Source organism: Spermophilus citellus (genome assembly GCF_964194105.1).
Source record: "Spermophilus citellus genome assembly, chromosome: 15".
NCBI lineage: Eukaryota > Metazoa > Chordata > Mammalia > Rodentia > Sciuridae > Spermophilus > Spermophilus citellus.
The window spans coordinates 38,184,938-38,207,168 of NC_138195.1; the positions used below are offsets into that span (position 1 = coordinate 38,184,938).

General features: G+C 34.7%; 1 protein-coding gene across 5 annotated transcripts in view; it reads right to left on the minus strand.

Annotated features, from left to right (window-relative positions):
* The window catches only part of JMJD1C (jumonji domain containing 1C), a 284,460-nt gene that overhangs the window by 219,719 nt on the left and 42,510 nt on the right, over window positions 1–22,231 (minus strand). For 4 of the 5 annotated variants that reach the window (XM_081267688.1, XM_081267686.1, XM_081267687.1 and 1 more), the window contains exon 1: window positions 16,048–16,491. The exons of the other annotated variant lie outside the window; for it this stretch is intronic. In XM_081267688.1, the coding sequence (XP_081123814.1) occupies window positions 16,048–16,215 (168 nt within the window). In that variant the 5' untranslated portion in view covers window positions 16,216–16,491. Of the gene's footprint in view, window positions 1–16,047; window positions 16,492–22,231 lie in introns of those variants that run through there. 5 annotated transcript variants of the gene reach the window in all.

Consider the following 22,231-nt stretch of genomic DNA (forward strand, 5'->3'; position numbering starts at 1 on the left):
TACATATATGGATCACAAGCAAGTGTTTAATTTCTTTAAGTATATAGAATTTGAAAAATAGTAATGATGGCTTGACTGCAACAGAAGGATAACTAATAGTTCAATTATATCATTAATGAAATCACAATGGTAATCTTCTTATTAATGACAAAGATAATTAAAACTGACCTCAAACTAAAACTCTACTTAGGCAAGACATAAAATATAAATTTAATGAATTCCAAAAATGATAAAGGGAATGAATTTAGACAAGAATTAATTTAGATACTGCCTAATGAAGCAAACATCTCTAGTCAGTCTAACCAAGAAAAAAGAATACACAAATTATCAGTACCAGGAATGTGAAAAGTAGCATGACTATTGAGTATACTTATTAAGAAAAATAATGGAATATTATAAACAACTTTTGCAAAAATTTGACAATTTAATTGAAATGGGAAAATTCCATGAAAGACTCAAACATCAACAGCTCACAAAAGAAAACTGTGAATAGCATCACGTTCATTAAAGAAAGCACAGGACTTTTTTAAAAAATCAATACATAAGATTTAATTAAGATGAATAAATTCTGTTGTCTGAATAACATGAAAAGATAAACTACTGACTGAGAGAAAATACCTGTAAAAAACACATTCTTACAAACTAATAAAAATGGGTAAAAATAAGAAGGGACACCAAAAGAAAATAAATGAATGGTAAGCAAACACATGAAAAGATGTGCTCAATATCATCAATCCTTGAGGGGAAGTGGAAATTTAAATTCCAGTGAGATACTTCTAACCACTTAGGAGGATATTAAAATCAAAATGGCCGGCTGTACCAAATATTGGTGAGGATGTGGAATAGAAAAAAGAGCATGTGATTATATATATATCTACATAAAATTTGGGGAAATTCAAACTAATTGTTAGTGTCAGAAAGCACATCAGTGGTTGCCAAAGGATGTCAAGGGAAACAAAAACAAAAACCCATTTCACGGCATGCAGATATGTTCACTGTTTTAGTATGGTGATGGTTTTATGTGTTTACATGCAGCTTATTATATGTCAATTATAAATCAATGAAGCTGCTGAACATTTAACCCAAAAAAAGTATAAACTGAAAAATGTTAATACTGATCAATGATAATAAAAATCAATCCATCTTTATATGAGGTTTTAATTGCATGTTATAAAGAATCATTTTTGATCACTTGATAACAAAAGAGGAATAGGAAAATGGATGTAACAGAAAACAATAAACCTAGAGAGGGGGCAAAAGAATGCTTACCCAATTAAAATGTAACACAAGAGAACACAAAACATGTTTCATATATATTTATTCTGATGAAAAACACAGGGAACATATAACATGTTAAGCAGTTGAATTTCTAATACTTGAACAATATATGAAAGAAATATTATATCATGAATACAGATGCCCAACTCACGTCCATGTAAACCATGCCCAGAAAATCCACACTGAATGCTATCGAAACATCATTCTGATTAAACTTGGATTATTACAATTATTTCATAATTGCTCTTCTACGTTTTTGACCTCACCTCACACTTCAACAGTCTACAGGTTGAGATTTCTTATCCAAAATGCTTGGAAACAAAAAAGTAATTCAATTTTCAAGTTTCTTCAGATTTTGGAGTACTCGGACAGACTTTACTAGTTAAGTATCCCTAATCCAAAAATTGAAAATGCTTCAAAATACTTCAGGTTTTGAGCATCTTGTCAGTGATGGTAAGATCTTACAGCATTTTGGTTTGAGATTAGGGATGCTTAGGCTGTATATCAACAAAGCAAGTGGAGTGACACTTTGAAAACCATGAAACTCATGCCTTCAGAGTACAAGTTTAATAAGAACCCAAAAGATCCCTTGCAAACTACTGTCATCCAGTGATACTTCTGCTCCAGTCTGGATAAGATCTGTCCCACTAAAATGCATGTACTGGAAGCTTAGTTCCCATTATAATGGTATTGAGAAGTGGTAGAATCTTCAGGAGGTGGGACTTAGGAGGGGGTCACAGGGGCACCACTCCTGGAAGGGATTAAAGCCTATTTTGCAGGAGTGAGTTAGGATTATTCCCTGTTTTACAGATCAGAAAACAGGGTTATTACCTTTCACAGATCAGGAAGGAAAAATTAAAAGTCTTGGAGAGGTTTTATAAGACTGAATTGACTACCCCACAATGGAGCTGTTATAAAGCAAATTTGGCTTTCTCAGCTCACTCTCATTTCCTCTCCCACAATGTCACCTCTCTATGGTAAGAATTTGCTTCCATTGTTATGCCATCAGCCATATTATGACAGCATAAGACCTCCAAGACAAGCCAATGCCAGCATCATATTGCTGAACCCTCAGAAGTACAAGCTAAGTACGAATTTCTAGTCCACAGCACATCTCTGAATTTTTCTATCTCCACAAAACAAACTTCAGAACAAAATACTTATTATCATTAGTTCATATATCATAAGTTTTGGGAAATATTTATATTTGCCTACCTCAGTTCATAGGGACTTTTTAAATACCATTTCCATTTTATCAATCTTAGTAATTCTTAATAAAAGTTACCCCAAATCATTTTATTGAGGTAAATAATTTAGGAATATACTGTTTAATTCTCTACCATATATAAAAAACAATGTATAAATTATATAAAAATCACATGTCATGGAATTATTTCACTGACATGTTTCATAATCCTTCTAGTCCAGAGCCTATTTTGAAAATTAATTTGGCAAAACAAAGCTACAAGAAACTTATCTCTGTATCAACGACAGGGATGCTAATACTTCTACCAGTTAGAATAAGTATATAAGCAGCAAGAAGATCAAAGGCAATGATTTAACCTTAAGTAACATCAAGAAATAAAAGCAACCTAATCTGCAGTGTTAAAATAATGAGAAACATCGGGACCATACAGGCAATGGATTAGAAGTACTGATGGAGATCAAATATTATCTATTGCCAATTAAAAGCCACTAAGAAAGTATAGCAGGGTTAGGTGTGTAGCTCTGTGGTACAGTGCTTGCCTAGTATGTTTGAGACCCTGGATTTGATTCCCAGCACTACCAAAAAGGGGAGGGGGCACAAAACAACAATAAATAAATAAATAAATAAATAAACAAACAAGCACAGTGATACATACCTGTAACCTTAACTACTTGGGAAGCTAAGGAAGAAACATCACAAATTTGAGGTCAAACAGCCACAACAACTTAGAAAGGCCCTAAGCAACTCAGTGAGACCCTGTCTCAAAATAAAAAGTAAGGACTGCTGATGTGGCTCAGTGGTGAAGAGCCTCTGGGTTCAATCCCCACTAGCAGCTGGATACACTAGCATGTGGCTCTATAATCCAGAGACCTGGGAAGCTCAAGCAGGAGAACTGCAAGTTTAGGTCATTCTCTGCAACTGAGATCCCATCTCAATGGAAAAAGAACTGGGGATGTAGCTCAGTGGTAAAGGGCCCCGGGGTTCAATCCCCAATACCAAAAAAGAAGAAAAAGAAAGCACTGTAGACAATTCCAAATAATCTTCCAAGTATTCACATCTACTCTTACAATACCTCACATGATTCTACTTACATTCTTTTTCTGCAAACATTTATAGTTATTAGAGTTAAAATGAATTCTGTGAGGATCATCAAATAACACTGAATCCAGCCTTTACAAAGTTTCTACGGTCAGTCAACCTCTCAGAATTCCAATGTTTCAATTAACACTATCACCAGATTACTGCCAGACCTTTTAATTCACAATACTTTCCTTGAAGACTAGGCCTTAAGGCCATTATTACTGTACTATCTACTGAAGCCCTCCAAAAAGTATATACAACAAAAGTATATAGTAAAGGATTATGAAAAGACATTATAGTAACCGCTTTACATAATTTCACTGAAATCTTAGAACACCCTTTTAGATAAAACATTCCCGCCTTCCTCAGGTTTCCTAATTTCCTGTAACAACTCAGGAAAGCATTTAAGTTACTATTATGAGCCTATTAAAATACACAGGGCAAAGTAGAGGGTAGGGAAGTTCTATGTCCCCCAATGAGCATGCTACATTGAGATTTTGCCAACTAAAAGCTCTCCAAACTCCATCATGTAGAAGTTTTTATGGAGACTCTGTTATGTACGAGTGATGTGGCCACTGGTGATTATCTCCAGATCCTTCTTTACTCTTTAGATGTTAATGGTAGGGATGAAAGTCCCAAGCTTTTAATCAAGGTTTGGTCATCCTCATCCCAAAGCTACTTAGAAGGCCATTAAGGTCCTCTCAGAAAAAAAGACTATCCTACAATCCTTGTCACTGAGAAAATTTCAATTGGGAGCCCTATGCAAGGAACCAGAAACATATATCAGAGATGTTTCTTATTATAATTATGTATGGTAGTATAAATCATCAGCTGGATACATTAATTCTCTCTCCACTAGAAGAATGAGGTTACTTCTTACAAATTTTGGACTCATCTACAATGTTGAGCACTTAATCAATACCTGATATTTATGCTTTCAAACATTTACTGACTCAACACATAACAATAATTGACTAGAGTTTTCAGATTTCATACATGCATATTACAAAGTTCTCTTATTGATTTTATTAGTTTTTTCGTTATAAAAGTAATGTAACTCAAAGAATTAAAGATAAATTTCAGAAAATTCTAGGACTTTTTTATATTTTAATTAAGCAAATAATTATTGAGCCAATGTAGGAGCTAAGTTGTGAACACATTAAGTTTGAAATGCCTATCAGATATCCAAATGGAGACAACACATAGGTTGTTTCAACAAGTGTGTAATTCAAGTGGGAGAACCAAACTAGGATATAATATGGAAGTCCCTAGCAAACAGATAGTATTCAAGGTTACAGGACTAGACATGTTGACCAAGGATGAGAGAAGACAAAAAAGAGGTACAAGAATGAGCCCTTAAAAGTTTGTAGAAATGTAGACCGGGTTTGTAGAGTGCTTGCTTATGATCTGCAAGGTCCTGAGTTGTATCCCCAACACTGCAAGACAAAAGTATAGAAATGAGGAAAACCAGCAAAGATTTCAAAGGACAGGCAAAAGAGGGTGAGCATAATGTCTCAGATACAAAGTGTTCAAAATATTTAAAAGAAGAAAAGGTTATTAGCCGTACTAAATGGCTAATAAATTAAAATGCTACCAGTGAGTCCAGCAAGATAAGGACTGAGAAATTACATTTGATTTAGGGAGCAGGTTATTTTCAACCTGATCACAGCATTTTCTTGGAGTAATGAGGGCAAAGGCTTGGGTAGAGTAGTTTCAAAACATAATAAAGAGTCAATAACTGGAGACAGTCTGTATAACATCAAACACTTTTATGGATAAAGGAGGTCAAAGATATGAGGCATTTTTCCTTATAAAGAAGGAATTACAACTTTCCTGGAATCACCTGGAAATTTTGATCTTTGCAACACAGTTTTCCTGTTATTACTTTATTTGTTTCAGGTTATCTGTAAGTATAACTTCATGGAAAAAAAATATTTATAAGCATTTTATAAAGAGAGAAAAACATAATAAATAAAAGTCTTTTTAAATAAAAGTCTTTTCCAAAGATTCTTAAAAACAAGATATTCTCAATTTTTCTCCACGATCCTACATTATTTCTAGAAAATTTTGCAGAAACTGACTCTTTATCACTATAAGTAAAAAGCAACCTACAGGTCTGGCAAACTGTACAACAGTGGAAGAAAAGACTAATGTTAAAAGGTTTACTCGTCCCTCCTCCCCAAAGCTGTAAAAGAATAATGCATTTAGATCCCTGTTTATTTTTTTCCAGGAATCCAGTTCAACATATTCTAGACCTCATTACCCCTTGAACAATTAAACAAATTCCACTGAACCTATACATTTTCCTTTAACCTGAAGGGTACTCTACATTTAACGTGAATTATAATATTTCACATTATTTAAAAGGACAAAAAAATCCCAGAAGTAACAGTTTATAACTTGAAGGTATCCAATCTTATTTTCCATGGTTCTGTGACATCAACATTTTTAATTTACTGGGAGGGGAGTACCAGGGATTGAACTCAGGGGCACCCGGCCACTGAGCCATATCACCAGCCCTGTTTTGTGTTTTATTTAGAGATAGAGTCTCATTGAGCTGTTAAGCACCTGCCATTGCTGAAGCTGGCTTTAAACTCACAATCCTCTTGCCTCAGCCTCCTGAGCTGCTGGGATTACAGGCATGTGCCACCATGCCCGAATGATCAATATTTTTTTAAATTTTTTTTGTAGATAAAAACAAATAAAATGAAGGTATTGTGTCTATTTTTTATGTGGTGCCTGGGATTGAACCCAGTGCCTCACATCAAGCCACAACCCTGGCCCCTGATCAATATTTCTAATTTTTAAAAATTAATGTGTGTAGACTACCCATCTAATTCCAATAAAACAATAAACAAGGAAGATAGATGAGGAAAAAAATATTTTATCGTTTTATTATAATAGAACCAAAAACAAAGCAAAATCTTGATACTAGAGAGACAGACTATCTTGTTTAAAGTTAGGGCTCAATGATGTAAAGATGTTCATACTTCCTAAATTAATCTACAAAATCATATACAATACCAAGCAAAATGACACTAAAATATCTGTTGGGAGAAGAGGGGGTAAATGAGATTTTTTTTTTCGTTAAATGCAATTAAAAATATTATAAACCACTGGGTGTGGTGGGCACACCTATAATCCCACAGGCTCCAGAGGCTGAGGCAGAAGGATTGTGATTCAAAGCCAGCCTCAGCAACTTTACAAGGCCCTGAGCAACTTAGCAAGACCCTGTCTCAAGATAAAATATAATTTAAAAAAAAAAATAAACCAAGTAGGACTTTTCCTATAATGCAAGGATGGTTCAACATGCAAAAATCAAATCAATGTAATAATAATAACCACATTAACACAGAATAAAGAGGGGAAAATAATCCTGGAAAAATCAACTGGCAAAATATAACACTATTTCATGACAGAAACACTCTATTAACCAGAAACAGAAGGGAAATACAACATAATAAAGGTCATAAAAATCCTTAGGTAATATCATACTCCATGGTGAAACGCTAAAAAGCTTCATCTCTAAGATAAAAAGCAACGCAAGGATGCCTGCTTTGCCATTCTACTCAACACAGCACTGTAAATTCTAACAGGAAAATTAGACAAGACATTTAAATCCCTAAAAATTACATTCACACACACAAACACAAAAATAAGTTGTTCAATATATTCAGCAAAACTGAAAATGCACAAAAAATCAGCTCTTTCTATACAGCAATAGTAAACAACCTGAAAAAAATTAAGAAAGCAATTGCATTTGCAATAACAAAAAGAATACTACAAAATAAACTTAAACGAAGGTGACAAGACTTGTACACTACAAAACTTGCTGAAATAAAAGACAACACAAATTAATCTGATGAGACAATATAGCACATGACCATATCTCACATTTAATTTCATACTTACAAAACAGTAGCCTAGAACAATACCTGACACACAACAGGTATTCAAATATTTTATATGTATTTTAAGTTATTCATATTTAAATTCAATACTTGTTGAATTACTGTACTGTCAACAGATATACAAAAAGTATTTTCATATTATGAATATTGTGACAAATGCTGTTAAACTGGACTTTATCTTTCACGAAAATAGGTGGAATAACTAATAATTGAAACATTATTTGATTATCTTTCTTCCCATTCTGAATTCCTTCAACACAAATATCATTTTTAACCAAAGAGTATGTTTAACATTAGAAAGTTCATCAGTAAAAGAAATTTCAAAGGAAATATGAAATCTGTTTTGTGATTTTTATACGTCACAAGATTTAATAAATTGCAAGGAAAGATTTTCACCAAATAGGGTCCAACAGTTTTTACATTTTGAAAGGAGAATTGGAACAAGATTGAGAAGTCTAAAACACAGAACAACATTTGGACTTCATCAAATAAACAAAGGAAAAACTATTAAAGAATAGGGGAACAACTTTGCTAAAGACAAATTCAGGATGAAATCTGCTTACACTAAATAGAAGACTGGAGAAGGCAGCGAACTCAAATAACCAATAAATACATGCTGGAGAACCTAGTAGTAGCATAAATTGTTGAAACTTAGTAGTATTTTAAATTGGGAGTTTCCAACTTGGAGGAAAAAAATTCCAACTTGGGGAAATAAATTTGCAGCACTGAGTAAATGCCTACATTTAAGGTAAAAAAAAACAAAAAAAACAAAAAAACAAAAAAACATGGATATACACAAGGATAAAAATTTTCAAGCCCAAGTGACATTTCAAATAAATTCCCAAAGGACAGTAAGTTTTACATGAAGGTAATAAATTACATTTTCTACAGATTGTATCAGATCCAGATGCAGGACATTCAAGTAAGAAAAAAAAGTTAATGGTTCATCTGAAGAAAGGCCAATGCTTAAAACTGCAGATTACTCTCCTTGGAGAACTTACTTAACTTTACTTAATTGGAAATCTACAGTTTTATGCATCACTCTTTCTTCAGTTTCAACCATTATCTTTACCTTTTTCAAAAATGCTGAAAAAAGCAGTCATGAGACTGAACCTCTAATGCAAAATTAAGATGGAAGGAACTACAATCAGGAAAGGAAGGAAAAATAAAAGCAAGAGAAGTTGAACCACTGTGTTATAGAAATCAAGAAGGTGGAAAGGTTAGGAAAGAATATGTATCATAGTAATTAAAGGGACTTTTTTGTTTTTACTTTAAAAATTTGTGAATTGTCATTTAAGGAAGTAATATGACAAGAGTATCACACAACAATAGATATGGAATTAGAAATGTGTATTCAAATTTCTGCTATGACATTTATTTATGGTTTTCTTATTTTTCAGAAGTTAAGGAAATATATAACCATACAGCTAATGAATCTACTAATTAACACAGAAAACACCTCTCACATACATACAGAGAAATTAAGAAAACAAACTGAAGAATTAGTGTATCTACTATTAGTTCCTTTACTATATAACTCATGTTACCTATCTAAGAGTTCCATTTTACAGATAAGGAAACTAACAGAGAAATTAAAGATTGCACATTATCAATTTTACCCAAAGTCCATGCTTTCATCCTAGACAACATGTATTACTAATTAAAATTAAAGTTTATTTGATTTTACCCAACTGCACTGTCAATTTAGGAATCACAAATTGTAAAAGCTTCAATAATATACTAATGAAATAAAAGATCAAAGAAAGATTCCCCTTGAAACTGTCATTAGTGCATTTTCTTTTCTTTCCAAATATATATGCTAAAACAGAAATAGAACTCTACTGCATTTTAAACATTTACATACTATTTTCACCAAAATTATTAATATAGCTGACCAAAAGTTCCCAGTGCCTGAAGAAATATATATATTGAATCATTTCAAGGCCTAATATTGTAGCCCTCGGATATTTATTTATTCTACTTCAAATTCTCTAATTAAAAAAAAAAAATTGAAGCCTGGCACAATTGCACTAGCCTATAGTCCCAGCTACATTGGAAGCTGAGGCAAGGGGATCACCTGAACCCACAAGTTCAAGACCAGACTGAGCAACACAGTGAGAAACCCATTCTCCCCCACCCCCCAAAATCCAAATTCTGGTCTTCCAAAGTAAACACACTAAACAGAAATCACAGAAGAGAATTGTGGTCCTTGGAATAGTACACAAGAGGCATACCATATTGGAAGCCTATTAACTATCTGAGAATTAAGAGCTTTGGGGACAGATCTGAAACTGATTTGCTTAACACTTTTTTCTATGATATTCTAAGTAAAAACTATTAACAAAAATTTCAAATTAAATAGCAAAACCAGTGAATCTAGACCAATTCCTTCACTGATTAGACAATGAGAAAAACTTAGGCTCAATCTATAAAACTAAAATACTGCAAGGACTTAAGAAATGTTTCTATGAAAGCTAAGGTTTTTAAGTGCTTAGTTACATGTTTATATATACTTGTACACAACTCAAAGTAATTTCAAAATTACTTTGAATTAATTGAATTAATTAATTAATTAATTTGAATTAATTATTCAAAGTAATTTCAAAAGAAGCTCTATCCAGATCTATTTTGTTGAGCTATTTTGAACTAATAGGCATTGTACTGTACCTGAAATTTGCAATCTATTTGAAAATATGTAATCCAAAAGGAATCTACTTGCCCATAAATGGAATATTTCATTGTATTAAATACTGTTCAAATTCAATAAATTGTCGTGTGATTTAGTTCCAACTGGTTAAGTCTAGGAAACTGGCATAGACTGACCATGTTGTAAAACCTTAGAATTTTAGCACTATGTCCAGCAAAACAATAATGGATTAAAAACTTTTTTTATCTACTAATTATGTATTCTCTAATTAATAAGTTCTATACTATAAAACAAAAATAACATTTTCATCAATGGGTTTATTAGAATAATTTCATAAAATATAATGTAACATGAAAATGTTCCAACATTCAAAATTTAGTAAGCACCCCCCCACACACCGTTGATACTGAGAATTGAACCAAGGGGTGCTTCCCCACAGAGCAATATCACCAGTCCTTTTTATTTGAGACAGTCTCACTAAATTACTGAAGATCTTCCTAAGTTGCTGAGACTGGCCTTGAATTGGTGATCCTCATGCCTCTATTTCCCAAGTCTCTAGGATTACATGAAGACACCATCACTCCCAGATAATTAAAATAAAGAATGAATTATATAATCTTTAAAAACTTAAAGAGAATTTTATGTCAAACAAGTTTGCCAAAATCCACATATGAAAAGAAACCTGTTTATCTGAACACTAAATAGACATCTGTCACTGTCAAAGCTCAAAACAAAATCAGAATATTTATTGCCACTAAAACTCAACCATTAAAATCATAAATGTTAATACTCAAACAATTCACCTGAAACACTTCCAACCAGACATTCTAGTTAGAAATGTATTAAATTTTATAAAGTTAAATATAGCAAATATTATGGCAATGTAATTTGTCTTTAATATATAACACCCCTTCCAGTTTAGAGAAACTCTAAACTTAAGCACATAAACATTTCTCCTATAAACAAAATTATTTAATTCATTTTATCTCTATTTTATTTTGTTTTCATGTGTTCTTTTTAGATATATGTGATAGTAGAGTATATTCTAATACATTATACATACATGGAGTATAACTTATTTTAATTAGGATCCCATTCTTGCGGTTGTACATAATGTGGTTAATTCATTTTAGGATCTACTAAAAAATTAGTTCAGTCAAATTAAGTTTTGTTCTCAGGTGAATCATTAAAAAATAAATAACCTGAATTACTACAGTTATTTGGATTTCAGAATTGCAGATAATGAAAATTGAATCACAGTTATTTATCTGGCTAACAATGATACAGTATAAATGCATGTTTACGGTACATGACATAAAAAGTAAAGATGGAAGGGGGCACGGCCTGGGGTTATAGCTCAGCAGTAGAGCTCTTACCTAGCATGTGCAAGGCCCTGGGTTCGATCCTCAGCACCACATAAAAATCAATGAATAAAATAAAGGTATTGTGTCCAACTACAACTAAAAAATAATTTTAAAAAAGTAAAGTTTGCATTTGTAGGTAATCTGTGGAATATTAATGATGCCTCTTTCCTAAAATTTCTACTTTCCTATGAGGAGTTAAGGGCAATTGCTCACTTACTAAACATAAATCCTCAGGACCCAACAATGACCACAAATTCAAGAGAAGGTGAAAAACTGATCTATGTATTCAAATCAGACACAAAGGTCTTTGCTGAACCAATTTCCATTATAGTCATATTGACCAATGAAATAAAAATCATCCATTCATATATTAAACATTTTGTGAATACACCAGAAATTAGCATTATCTGTTTTGTATGCCCACGATCTAAGTAACAAATAATTCTAATTAGAAAGAATTATCCAAACAAAACATAAGAAAACCAGATGATACAAACTCAGTAAGAAAGCTGGGCAGAAATACATAGAATTTAAAATGGAAAAGGGCTTACTCATAAACCATTTTGAATTTCCTAAACATGGTAGTTTCACTTATATTTAAGACACATAAATTTTGCAAAATAATCTTTACCTGCAGTTACACAGTTCAGAACAATTTAAAATCTGCATTCCCAGGTTAGTTATTTCTCTTCAAGTGAGTACAAGAAAATTCTCCAAAATAAAAGAAAATTTATGAGTTCCATCTTTGCAAAACAGTATGATTTTTGGATGTTGAAAAACCCTGACATATTTCTTAAATACTCTTTAGACAGGGATAGTTTTAAAAGAGGGATCTCTAACCACCTTTAACATCAAGGAAATATAGACATATGGGTGGTAAACTGATATATAACAAATTAGTAAACAAATATGTGACTGATATCAGGATATGGAAATGGAGAATAGCTATAGCATGATATTGTTATTCAAGGATTAATATTAACTGGCACATGCCAGTAATCCCAGTCACTCAGGAGGCTGAGGGAAGAGGATCACAAATTTGAGGCCAGCCTGGACAAGACCCTGTCTCAAAATAAAAAGTGGTAAATTTCCTGGGGAGGGGGGAGGTAGGGAGGGAGGGGGGAGATAGGGAAGGAGGGAGGGAGGGAGGAAGGAGAGGGGGAAAAAAGGGGAAGGGGAAGAAAAGGGGAAGGGGGAGACAGGGGAGGGGAGTGGGAGGGGGGAGAGAGGGGGAGGGGGAGAGGGGTGGAGAGAGGAGGAGAGAGAGGGGGAGGGGCGGAGAAAGAGGGGGAGGGGGAGGGAGGGAAGAAAGGATTAATATTACACAACAGGGCTTCTCAACTGTCAGTTTCCTTCTGTGATACTGTAACTGTTCTAGAAAAGTTCCTTAAAGGGTAGGGCAGGGCTAATGTGCAACAATGTATGCCAAGACAAGACCTTCCTGAGTAATGATGCTAAAAAAAGAAATCAAAGGCTCCCGATACATTATATCTATTTCAACATCTATGATTGGCTCTCTGCAGTAAAGGAGGATACATATGAGATCTTTTCTTGGTTGATATAGTTCCAAAAAAGAACACAGAAGTTGTCAAGCCATTTTACAAAGTCACCAACAAAGTATCTGAAATTGTCCATACATAATCTAGTAAAAACTATCCCAAAGGGCTCAGACCAAATTAAAGGAGAATTAAGTTTCAGATGGTATCTAAGTAGGCCCAAAGGCACTTGAGGAAACAGGAGACAGATCACTAAGGAAATATGGTCAGAGAGATATAACCTGACTGGTTTAAGATGCAAGAAGGGGATGATAAGGCAAGGAATGTGGGTAGCTTCTAAAAATTAGAAAAGGAGGCTGGTTGTGGTGAGTTAGGCCTGTAATCCCAGTGGGTTGGGAGGCTGAGGCAGGAGAATTACACTTTCAAAACCAGTCTCAGCAACTTAGCAAAACTGTAAGCAACTTAGCAAGACCCTGTCTCAAAATAAAAAGGGTTAGGGATGTGGTTCAGTGGATTAGCACCCCTGGTTTCAATCCCTGGTACCAAAAACATTAAAAATTTAAAAATACAAAACAAAAACTGGAAAAGAAAAAGAAATGAATACCTGCCAAAGTCTCCAATGAACACAGTCTTGTCACACCTTAATTTTATTTCAGTGAGAGAACTAGGTTAGATTTGTGAGCCCAGAACTGTAAAATAATAAATTTGTATATTTTACAGCACCAAGATTGTGTGAAATGACAGGAAAATAATATATACGGCAGTTTCTCACACATAAAACCAAAAGTAAGAATTAACTTTGAAACACTGAAAATTACTTCCAGTTTTGATAAGTTATTCTCTCAAATCATGTGCTTTTCATGTGCCACACATAAGTACAGCTACAATTATTTACAGAGCTTTGAATACATATATTTATAACTTTACAAAACCACAAAAACAGCCTACTTGTCAGCATTTTTATTTAATTGATCAAGCTTTTTAAAATTTACTATGCTGAAACAAGTCTAAAAGGGAGATTATATTATGTTGGTGCTAGACTGTTTCAAGTAAGAAATATGCAAGTAAAAAAGATTGCAAGTAAATCTAAAATTATAGGTTCTAGAATTTAAAAAATGATTTTATAGTTACTAATATTCATTTTTCAAGTAAAGATTGTTGAAGGAAATCCTGTCAAAGATTTAAAGTTATGGGTCAACATGCATTTTTTAAAAATTTACATAGTGAAATTAAATTCAGAAATATTAAGTGTACAATCCTGTGAATTTTGACAAATACATACACATGGGTGTAACCAATAATCAGGATACAAAACAATTCTATCACCTCATGAAACTCCTTCCTGTTCTTTCCAGTCAGGCCCTATCATTCCTAGATAACTTTAATTTTAAATACTCAAAACCTTGTTATTTACAAAAATGATATATGTAACCACCTCTATCTATATAAATTTCCAACTAAGTCTTTTAGTATATTCAAGTTTCATAACTTGACTGTCACCAAAACTATATATTATTTTAAAACTTTCCTGATTTTCACATTACACACAATACAGTAGAAAACAAATCTCACTCCATGTTTGTTTTGTGATAATTAAAAATGTTATTCAAACAGATTCCACACAAAAGCCAAGTCAATTTTCATATCAAAGTTGAAAGAGAAATGAATTCAGTACATTCCTTTTACACAAATAATTATTGAATTAAACTATCACAACTTGTGGAATCATTAAAATAAAAAAAAACTAGGAAGATTTTTTTCTCCAGTTGAACAAGAAAAATCTCAAAAATTACCTCTATTCTTATTTCATTTTCGAAATACCTAGCCAAACAAACCTATTTTGCAGTATGTCAACCTTAATACATGTACCATGAAACCATATCATTGACTACAGTGATTAAAAAAAAACAGGATTTTACAAAAACACTCAGAAATTACAACAAAAATATTAAAACAGGTTGAGTGTACAAATATTACAATGGATTGGGAACTAAAAGCCTAGATACACACATTGAGGGGGAAAAATACCTACATTTGAAATTTTCAGTGAAAAAGTAAATGCCCCAAGGCACTAGAAATATTTTTCACGGATTATGTATTCCTAAAACAACCTTGGGAAATCAGTTATTGTACTGTCTATACTCAGCCCCTTACTTTCCCCTAGTGAGAAAGCAGTTACCACAACAGAGCACATTCCGTCTCAAATTATGCATATAAATCTATACTACTCAAAGAAAAAGTATCCGGTGTAAGGAGGAGTAAAATAAATAAATACTCTAAGGTTTTGTATAACCTTTAACAATTTACAATATTTCTCATTTAAAGTCGCAGAAAACATCTTGACTCTAAATCATTATCGGCTCCCAACCAAAAAAAAAAAAAAAAGTTCAAAAGGAAGGAAAGATTAATTCCTACTACCCTCCATAGCAAAATATCCTCATCTTCTTCGTTTCCTGTTGGAAAGCCAAGCATCTAAGTAAGGGACAAATCAGAACACCGCCACTGCCATGGGCTTTACCTCTAACAGGCACACACGCGCGCGCGAATCCCAGGACTGGAAAACCAGAGATATCTTTCCCCTTTTCCCGCCCCTTCTGCAACCTTACCGAATAAGTTTCTAGCCCGGCACCATAGGATTTCTGCATCCAGACAGAGGGCAGCGACGCTCGCCGCCTCCCGCCTCCTACCGCAAGCGGCCCGCCCCCACCCCCACCTGCCCACAGCGCGCGGCGTCCAGCTCGCAGCCCCGCCTTTCCATGAGGTCCGCGCGGCCGTCCCGGCGCCGCAGGGGGAAGCTATGGACCACCTATCCCTGATAGGAAGCAGGACGGGCTCGCAGCTGACCCGGGACGCCAGGGAGTCCCGCTCTGATATCGCCTCTGCAGAGAAAACCACTCGCTGGAGGTGGAGACTGGGCTGGGGATGTGGGTAAACCCGCCGAGGGCTGGAAAGAGGGGCGTGACCGCCAGTTGGCCAGGCTGAGCAAGGTGCCGGAGGTACCAACAAGGTGAAGCTGCGAGGGGCCCGCGCGCACGCCGGGGAATGGGGGCGCTAGCTCTCTTACCGCCAGGTCCGGATTGCGGCTGTCCCTGTGGGACACGGCTCGAATGACCCCCGCTCTCCAGCTCCGCCGGCAGCGTCCGCTGTCCCCGCGCTCCGGACGCACCTCCTCGCCGATCGCCACACACAAGAACCGCTTCCCTACCAGCTCTGGCCGCGACTCCACCGCCATAGCCGGAGCTGCCGGAGCGGCTGCTGCCTCCTCCACAGAGAGGGAACCAGCGAAACTCGCTCCTACCGGCCGCCCATGCTGAGGAAAGCGGACCGAGAGACGGTGACGGTCCCGCGAACAAGAAAGCTAGGACTCAGGGATGACCCAGACGTTCTGCCCAGAAGGACACAGCGACCTCGGTCCCTCTCAGTTCCCAACACTCCTCTAGATTCCCAGGCTCGCGACCTCGGGCGACAGCTCCACAAAAAAACTGACAAATCTCCACACCACTGTCGGAGGCCCGGAGGCAGCCCCGGCCGCCGCTGCCACAGCGCCGCGGCCAGTACTACTCCGCCTCCCCTCCACTGGCGAGGCGGTGAGTGCGCCGCACGTCTCCTTCCGCCTGTGCGGGCGCGGGGAGGAAGCCGAGGAAAGGGTCGGCGGAACCACCGCAGACAGAAAGTAGTGCCCGCAGCTGCGGCGGCTGCTCTCGGACACCGGAAGCAAGAGGGGCGCGGGAGCAGAGAGTACACTCCCTCAGCAACACTATTAAGAGCGTTTGTGGTCCACCTTTCTATTCGTTATCCCCTCAGAGGTGAGTCTGAGGAGAAAGTGAAATGTGCTGGTTCCACTCTGGATCATAAAATAAACTCAAGGGTGTATGCCTCATCTCCAGAGCGATGTTTTTCAGAACACTGGCGCCTGTCCTTGGGGTTAGCCTAAATTGACAGTCCTGCAGTCCCAGCAGCAAAGCACCATTTCCTACTGTAAAAAACTAAGCCCAAAGAACTCAGACACTGCAGAAAAAGGGCCTACAACTTTAAATTAAAATGAAGAAAAGCCTGTCATCCTTTCATTCTTCCCCAATTACGGTGATACTAATTACATGTTGAAGCTGTTCAGACCAGACACCTCGCCACTGCTTTGTTACCAGAACGCCAAACTCTCCACTGCGGGCTTTGGTCAAACACTCTGCGCCAATCTGAGTACTTTTAGTACTAGTACATAGTTTAAACACAGTGGTCAGGTGATAAAAACAAGGAGAGGCTCTAGATTCAGTTACTAGAAAATATCATGGAAAGAAAAGGACTTTAGCCAATCACAGTTCAAGAAAATAAATTATGTTTATTTCCCGTCCAATCACAACAGGACTTTATAACACACACACACACACACACACACACACACACACACACACGCCTACAACTTAAACTACTTGAGTTCTCACAGATCAAACCTCCATCACAGATGGCCAGTGAGGAGTTAAGATTTCAGGAATACTTCAGTGTTTCAAAGTATGTTTTAAAATTCTAGTTGTGGTTTTCCAGGGGCATTAGTGATTAAAATCAACTTCAAAAAAAAAATAGTCAATAAAAATGTAATTCTAAAATTTAGTTTCTTAAAGAGATTTTCTGAAACCTCTATTCCAAAACATTTTTCAAGTTACTTTTAAAAGGAGTTAATAATCTGAAATGTTTTAAACAAACAGAATAAAGCTTTTATTGGCTTTCTCTGGAACACCCAAGCTGAACTGTTTGAAGCAGAAAAACATGGCCACCGCTAATAGGTTAAAAACCAAAAGAACAGGGAGGATAGATTTTAAACATCACTGTCTAATTTTGCTAATCTCAAATTCAAACGCAGAACTGCAATACATAAACAAAGGAAACAGTCCAAAAATGCAAACTGACAAGTTAAGAGAAATATTTATGTTTACCTGGGCAATTTTACTTCGAAGTCCACTTTCAGTATACACTGCAATACTGAGGAAATTATCTTAACAATTATAGACTAAGATCTCTAAAATTTTAACTTAGATTAATTTCGGCTCAAATTAATGAGACAGTTAAATAACCCAGTGAAAATAACCCAGCATATGGAAAAATAAAATATGGAGACCCACATGCAGATACCAAAAAATCAATTATTTGCTTTGTAACCCTGGGCTTGTTGCAGTTATTAGAAAGAAAATTGCCTGATTCCTAATTCCCAGTGATATCCTAGAAGTAAATGGGGGAAAAAAATTGAAGTCATTTGAAAAAAGACAAATTTAATGCTGTTATTATGAAAGGCCCATTCACTAAATTATATTTTTACAGTACAGGTTGTTGGGGTACTTTACATAAAATTTCTTTAATTTTATAAGCAAACTCCTCTAAATGGGCCCCTAGAAACACCCAATATATGTGGAATTCCTTCCTTTTTAAGTCCTATAAGAAGCATGTAAACCCTACAAATCGATCAAAATATTTCTTGGGCAGAGTTTTTCAGAAGCCATATATTCCTATAATATTTTTAATCAAACATCTTACATACTGGGGTTGGGGGTACATAGCTCAGCAGCAGAATGCTTGCCTACCATGCACAAGTCTGGGTTCAATGCTAAGTACTGCAAAATAATAATGGCAAAAATTAAAAATCTTATATTCTTAAAAATTTATTCCAAATTCTGTTCTGTGAAACCCCTGACTACAGCCAATTCTTAGGGTTTATACTACTTTGTAGATATTTTGCTTTTGGAGAAAGTCTAAATACATAGGTTTCAAAGGTAGAGTAGAAGATCTTAAAGTTTTTTTGTTTGCTAGCATTTTTTTGGCTGTTTTGTTTCAGGGGCTATTTACATTACATTATTTTTGCCAGCAAACCATAACTTTGTATTTGGAATTAAAAGAAAATTTAAAGTAAAATTTGAAACCTTTGGATAAGTGTTTCTTTAATTAATGGGTTTTCTTATATTTTTTACTTTAATAATGCTACTCAGAAAATGCCAATATTAATGTAAAGAGTAAAAGAAGAGTGACAGTATTTATTTAGTATAAGTTTACTTATAGGAGCTAAAAAAAATTAGAAATAGTCTTTCCATCCTCACCTGGAAATGTCCATTAAATATGTCTATACATATACATGCATTCAAGTAAAGCAAACCTCATACATCAAATATCTTAATCCATATAAAAGATACATTGGGAGATTACTCCTTATCTTTAAATCTATAAAAATGTATTCGTAAAAACTATTTGATTTTAAAAAACCAACTTCTAAAATAAGTAAATTTATTTCAATGGTATTTCAATGATAAGAGCCATGATTATCTATTTAATTATCAATGACTGTTCATGAAATTCAGTTTCATTAAACAAACAGCCTACTAGTTATAAGGTTTTTACTTTCTGGGTTGGCATAATCATGGAATGGGTCAAGTCTCTTATCAAGTTTCACATATTCTAGTATTTTTTGCCACTAAACGAGTGTACTTTAAACTTGAGAGAAAACCATAGATAAAAAGTTAAAACGCATGTTTCTTGTAATTGTACTAGCCACCATTTATGGAACACTTACTAAATGTCAGAAACCATGCAAAGTACTTTATCCACATGTCATCTCATTTTACTTTAAGGATGAGGAAAATTAGCTTTAGAGAAGTTTTAGTAACTTGCCTAAGAGTACATACATTAAGGAACTGGTTTTCAAAACTAAGCCTTGTGATAGTAAATGTTCCCCACTGCCCTTAACTATCTAAAAAAGATGCTTAAAAGAACACGAAGGTCAGTCACCAAGTTGCTTCCTCCTTATAAGCACAGATTATTCATAATTGATTTGCTCAATATTTATTTAGCACTCACTTACTATGTGTCTCACATCTGCAAGGTTCTGGAGATAGGGCCTTTATCCTTGAGAAGCTCACAGTCTATCTGGAAAGACAGATATTAGAAATGCTTTGGTTTGCTTACTTAAGGAAGTGTCAATGACAGAATGGCATACAAGACAAATTTGATGCATTTCACAAATACTTTTCAAATGTCTTATACTTGGAGGCTTTTATTAGCTATCAAATGTAAAAACTAGATTGAGTTTATAAAGTATGAGACTACATAGCAAGGTTCATCTAGGAACTATGAAAGTCAATATTAATATATAAAGAAAATCAAAAGTTTACCCAAACTATACAAATGGAATATCAAGAATAAAGTGGAACATAAATGTTACCATGCTTATTATTAAACATTAAATAATTTGCACATAGGTATTTCTATAAGCATTTATATAAAATGAATTGCTCAATCACATTTATTATAATGATAAGGTAATTCAAATGTGACTTCTTCAAGGAAATCATTCCTAAATCCCAGACTAAGTCAAAATGCCCAACTACAAATTTTTAAAACAGACCCTAATTGTCTTAGTATTTACTACAACTGTATTTATATCTATTGTATAACTGTTGTTTTATATTTGATAGAATATAAGCTCCATAAGAACAAGGACAGTGCAACTTTATCATGTTTATAACTACACTCCTAGCATCTACTAAACTAAGAGAAAATAATAAATGTTATTGAAAAAAATTAATGAATGAATATAGCAAAATATAGATTTTTCTTAAAGAGGAACTTAGAATCTCTAAATCAAGAAACATAAATAAGAGGTTCCTATTCTTCCTACAGGGTTATTCACTGTCTTCATAATAATGTCATACATTATCTCATTTCATTACGGAGGTACAATGTTAAGCTTTCAAATGCTTGTGCTTTGGCAGAAAAGCAAAGTTGTTCCCACAGAAATTTCTAAAGAACAGATATAGAGAGTTACAATTCACAAGAAAAACATTCATTTTGTTACCAAACTACCAATTTAATACAAATCCAAAAATCATCCTATGAGCATATCCAAAACACCAGTCTATTTTTAGGTTTCTAAAGAGAACAGTCTCAAATGATGTCCTTGATAGAGCCAACACACAAAAGTAACTTTCTATGTTCTTGATACCATGTGAAAGAAGGGAAGGAGAGAAAGAAGAAAGGAAGAAAAAATAAGCAATCTATCAGACTAATAGTACATTGTCTATATCTGCTACCCCGTTTCCACTTTAAATTCTGGATGCAAAGGAATCTACCACTTGACTATTAAAGGGAAGACTTAAATTTGACTCTTAATGATAAAACATTAGAAATTTAGCAAGAATGCACGCAGCATTTGAAAATTCCTAATCTGATGAGTGAGAAACTACAAGAAACAAAGAAATAAAAATTTTCATTTAGCACACACAGAGGGTCTTTCCAGGGTGTCCTACAGCACTTTTTCTCTGTTCAATGCCCCTCTCAGAAATGCTCCAACTTTGCATTCTACCACCATATATAACAAATTAGAATAAATATTTTTTTTTTAAAAAGAAATGCTCCAACTAAAAATTACCATCAAAATATTCTAGCTTCAAGTTTGCACTCTGCAAACAAGTTAGTTTTCTCAAGGGTCATGTTTCTATTGGTCCCACCACCTTTTACTATAGCCATATTAGTAGCAGCAGAGCTAAAATGCCTGAGAGTAGTCCTGTTTGTAGTCATGAAATTTCATTAAGTAAAATTTCATTTAATATAGTTTCTGAACTGTATTAAAGCTATAAATGAGAGAAACCAAAGTAAAATATAAACTAAAAAGTAATAGTGACTCCCAAATCTCAGCATGCTAACTATACTCCATTGATGTTCTTCACAGATTAACTTTGATTTTACATTATGAAGGAACTTCATGATCAAGAACACACAGCTCTGAGGTATGTTTCTCAAATTAATGGCATCTGGTTTCAAAGAAACAAAACAAGACAGGGCAGTAAAATATAGAGAATCTTTGGTCATTCCTTTCTTTGTCACATTCTAAAAAAATCCACATGATTACATATAATGAGATTTATAACCTGCTACAGAACATAAATATATAATAAAAACAAATTACTCCATATAAAGGAAAGCAAAGTCTTTGGCTCCACATGTGCTTCACCATTACAGATAATTTATTTATTCAATTAGAGAGTATTATAAAATAATGCTCCAATTCCAAACCCCTACATTGACAGAATTTCAGTGTCTGGAAACCAGAGGTTTCTCTTGAAAAATCACATGTGACACATGATGAAGATCAGACCAAAAAAAAAAAAAATTAAATACAAACTTAAAATTCATGTCTTATCACCCCAAACAGCCTGTTACTCCAGAGCACATTCTGATATTACCTAAAAATAAACAGATGAGAAACAGAAGGC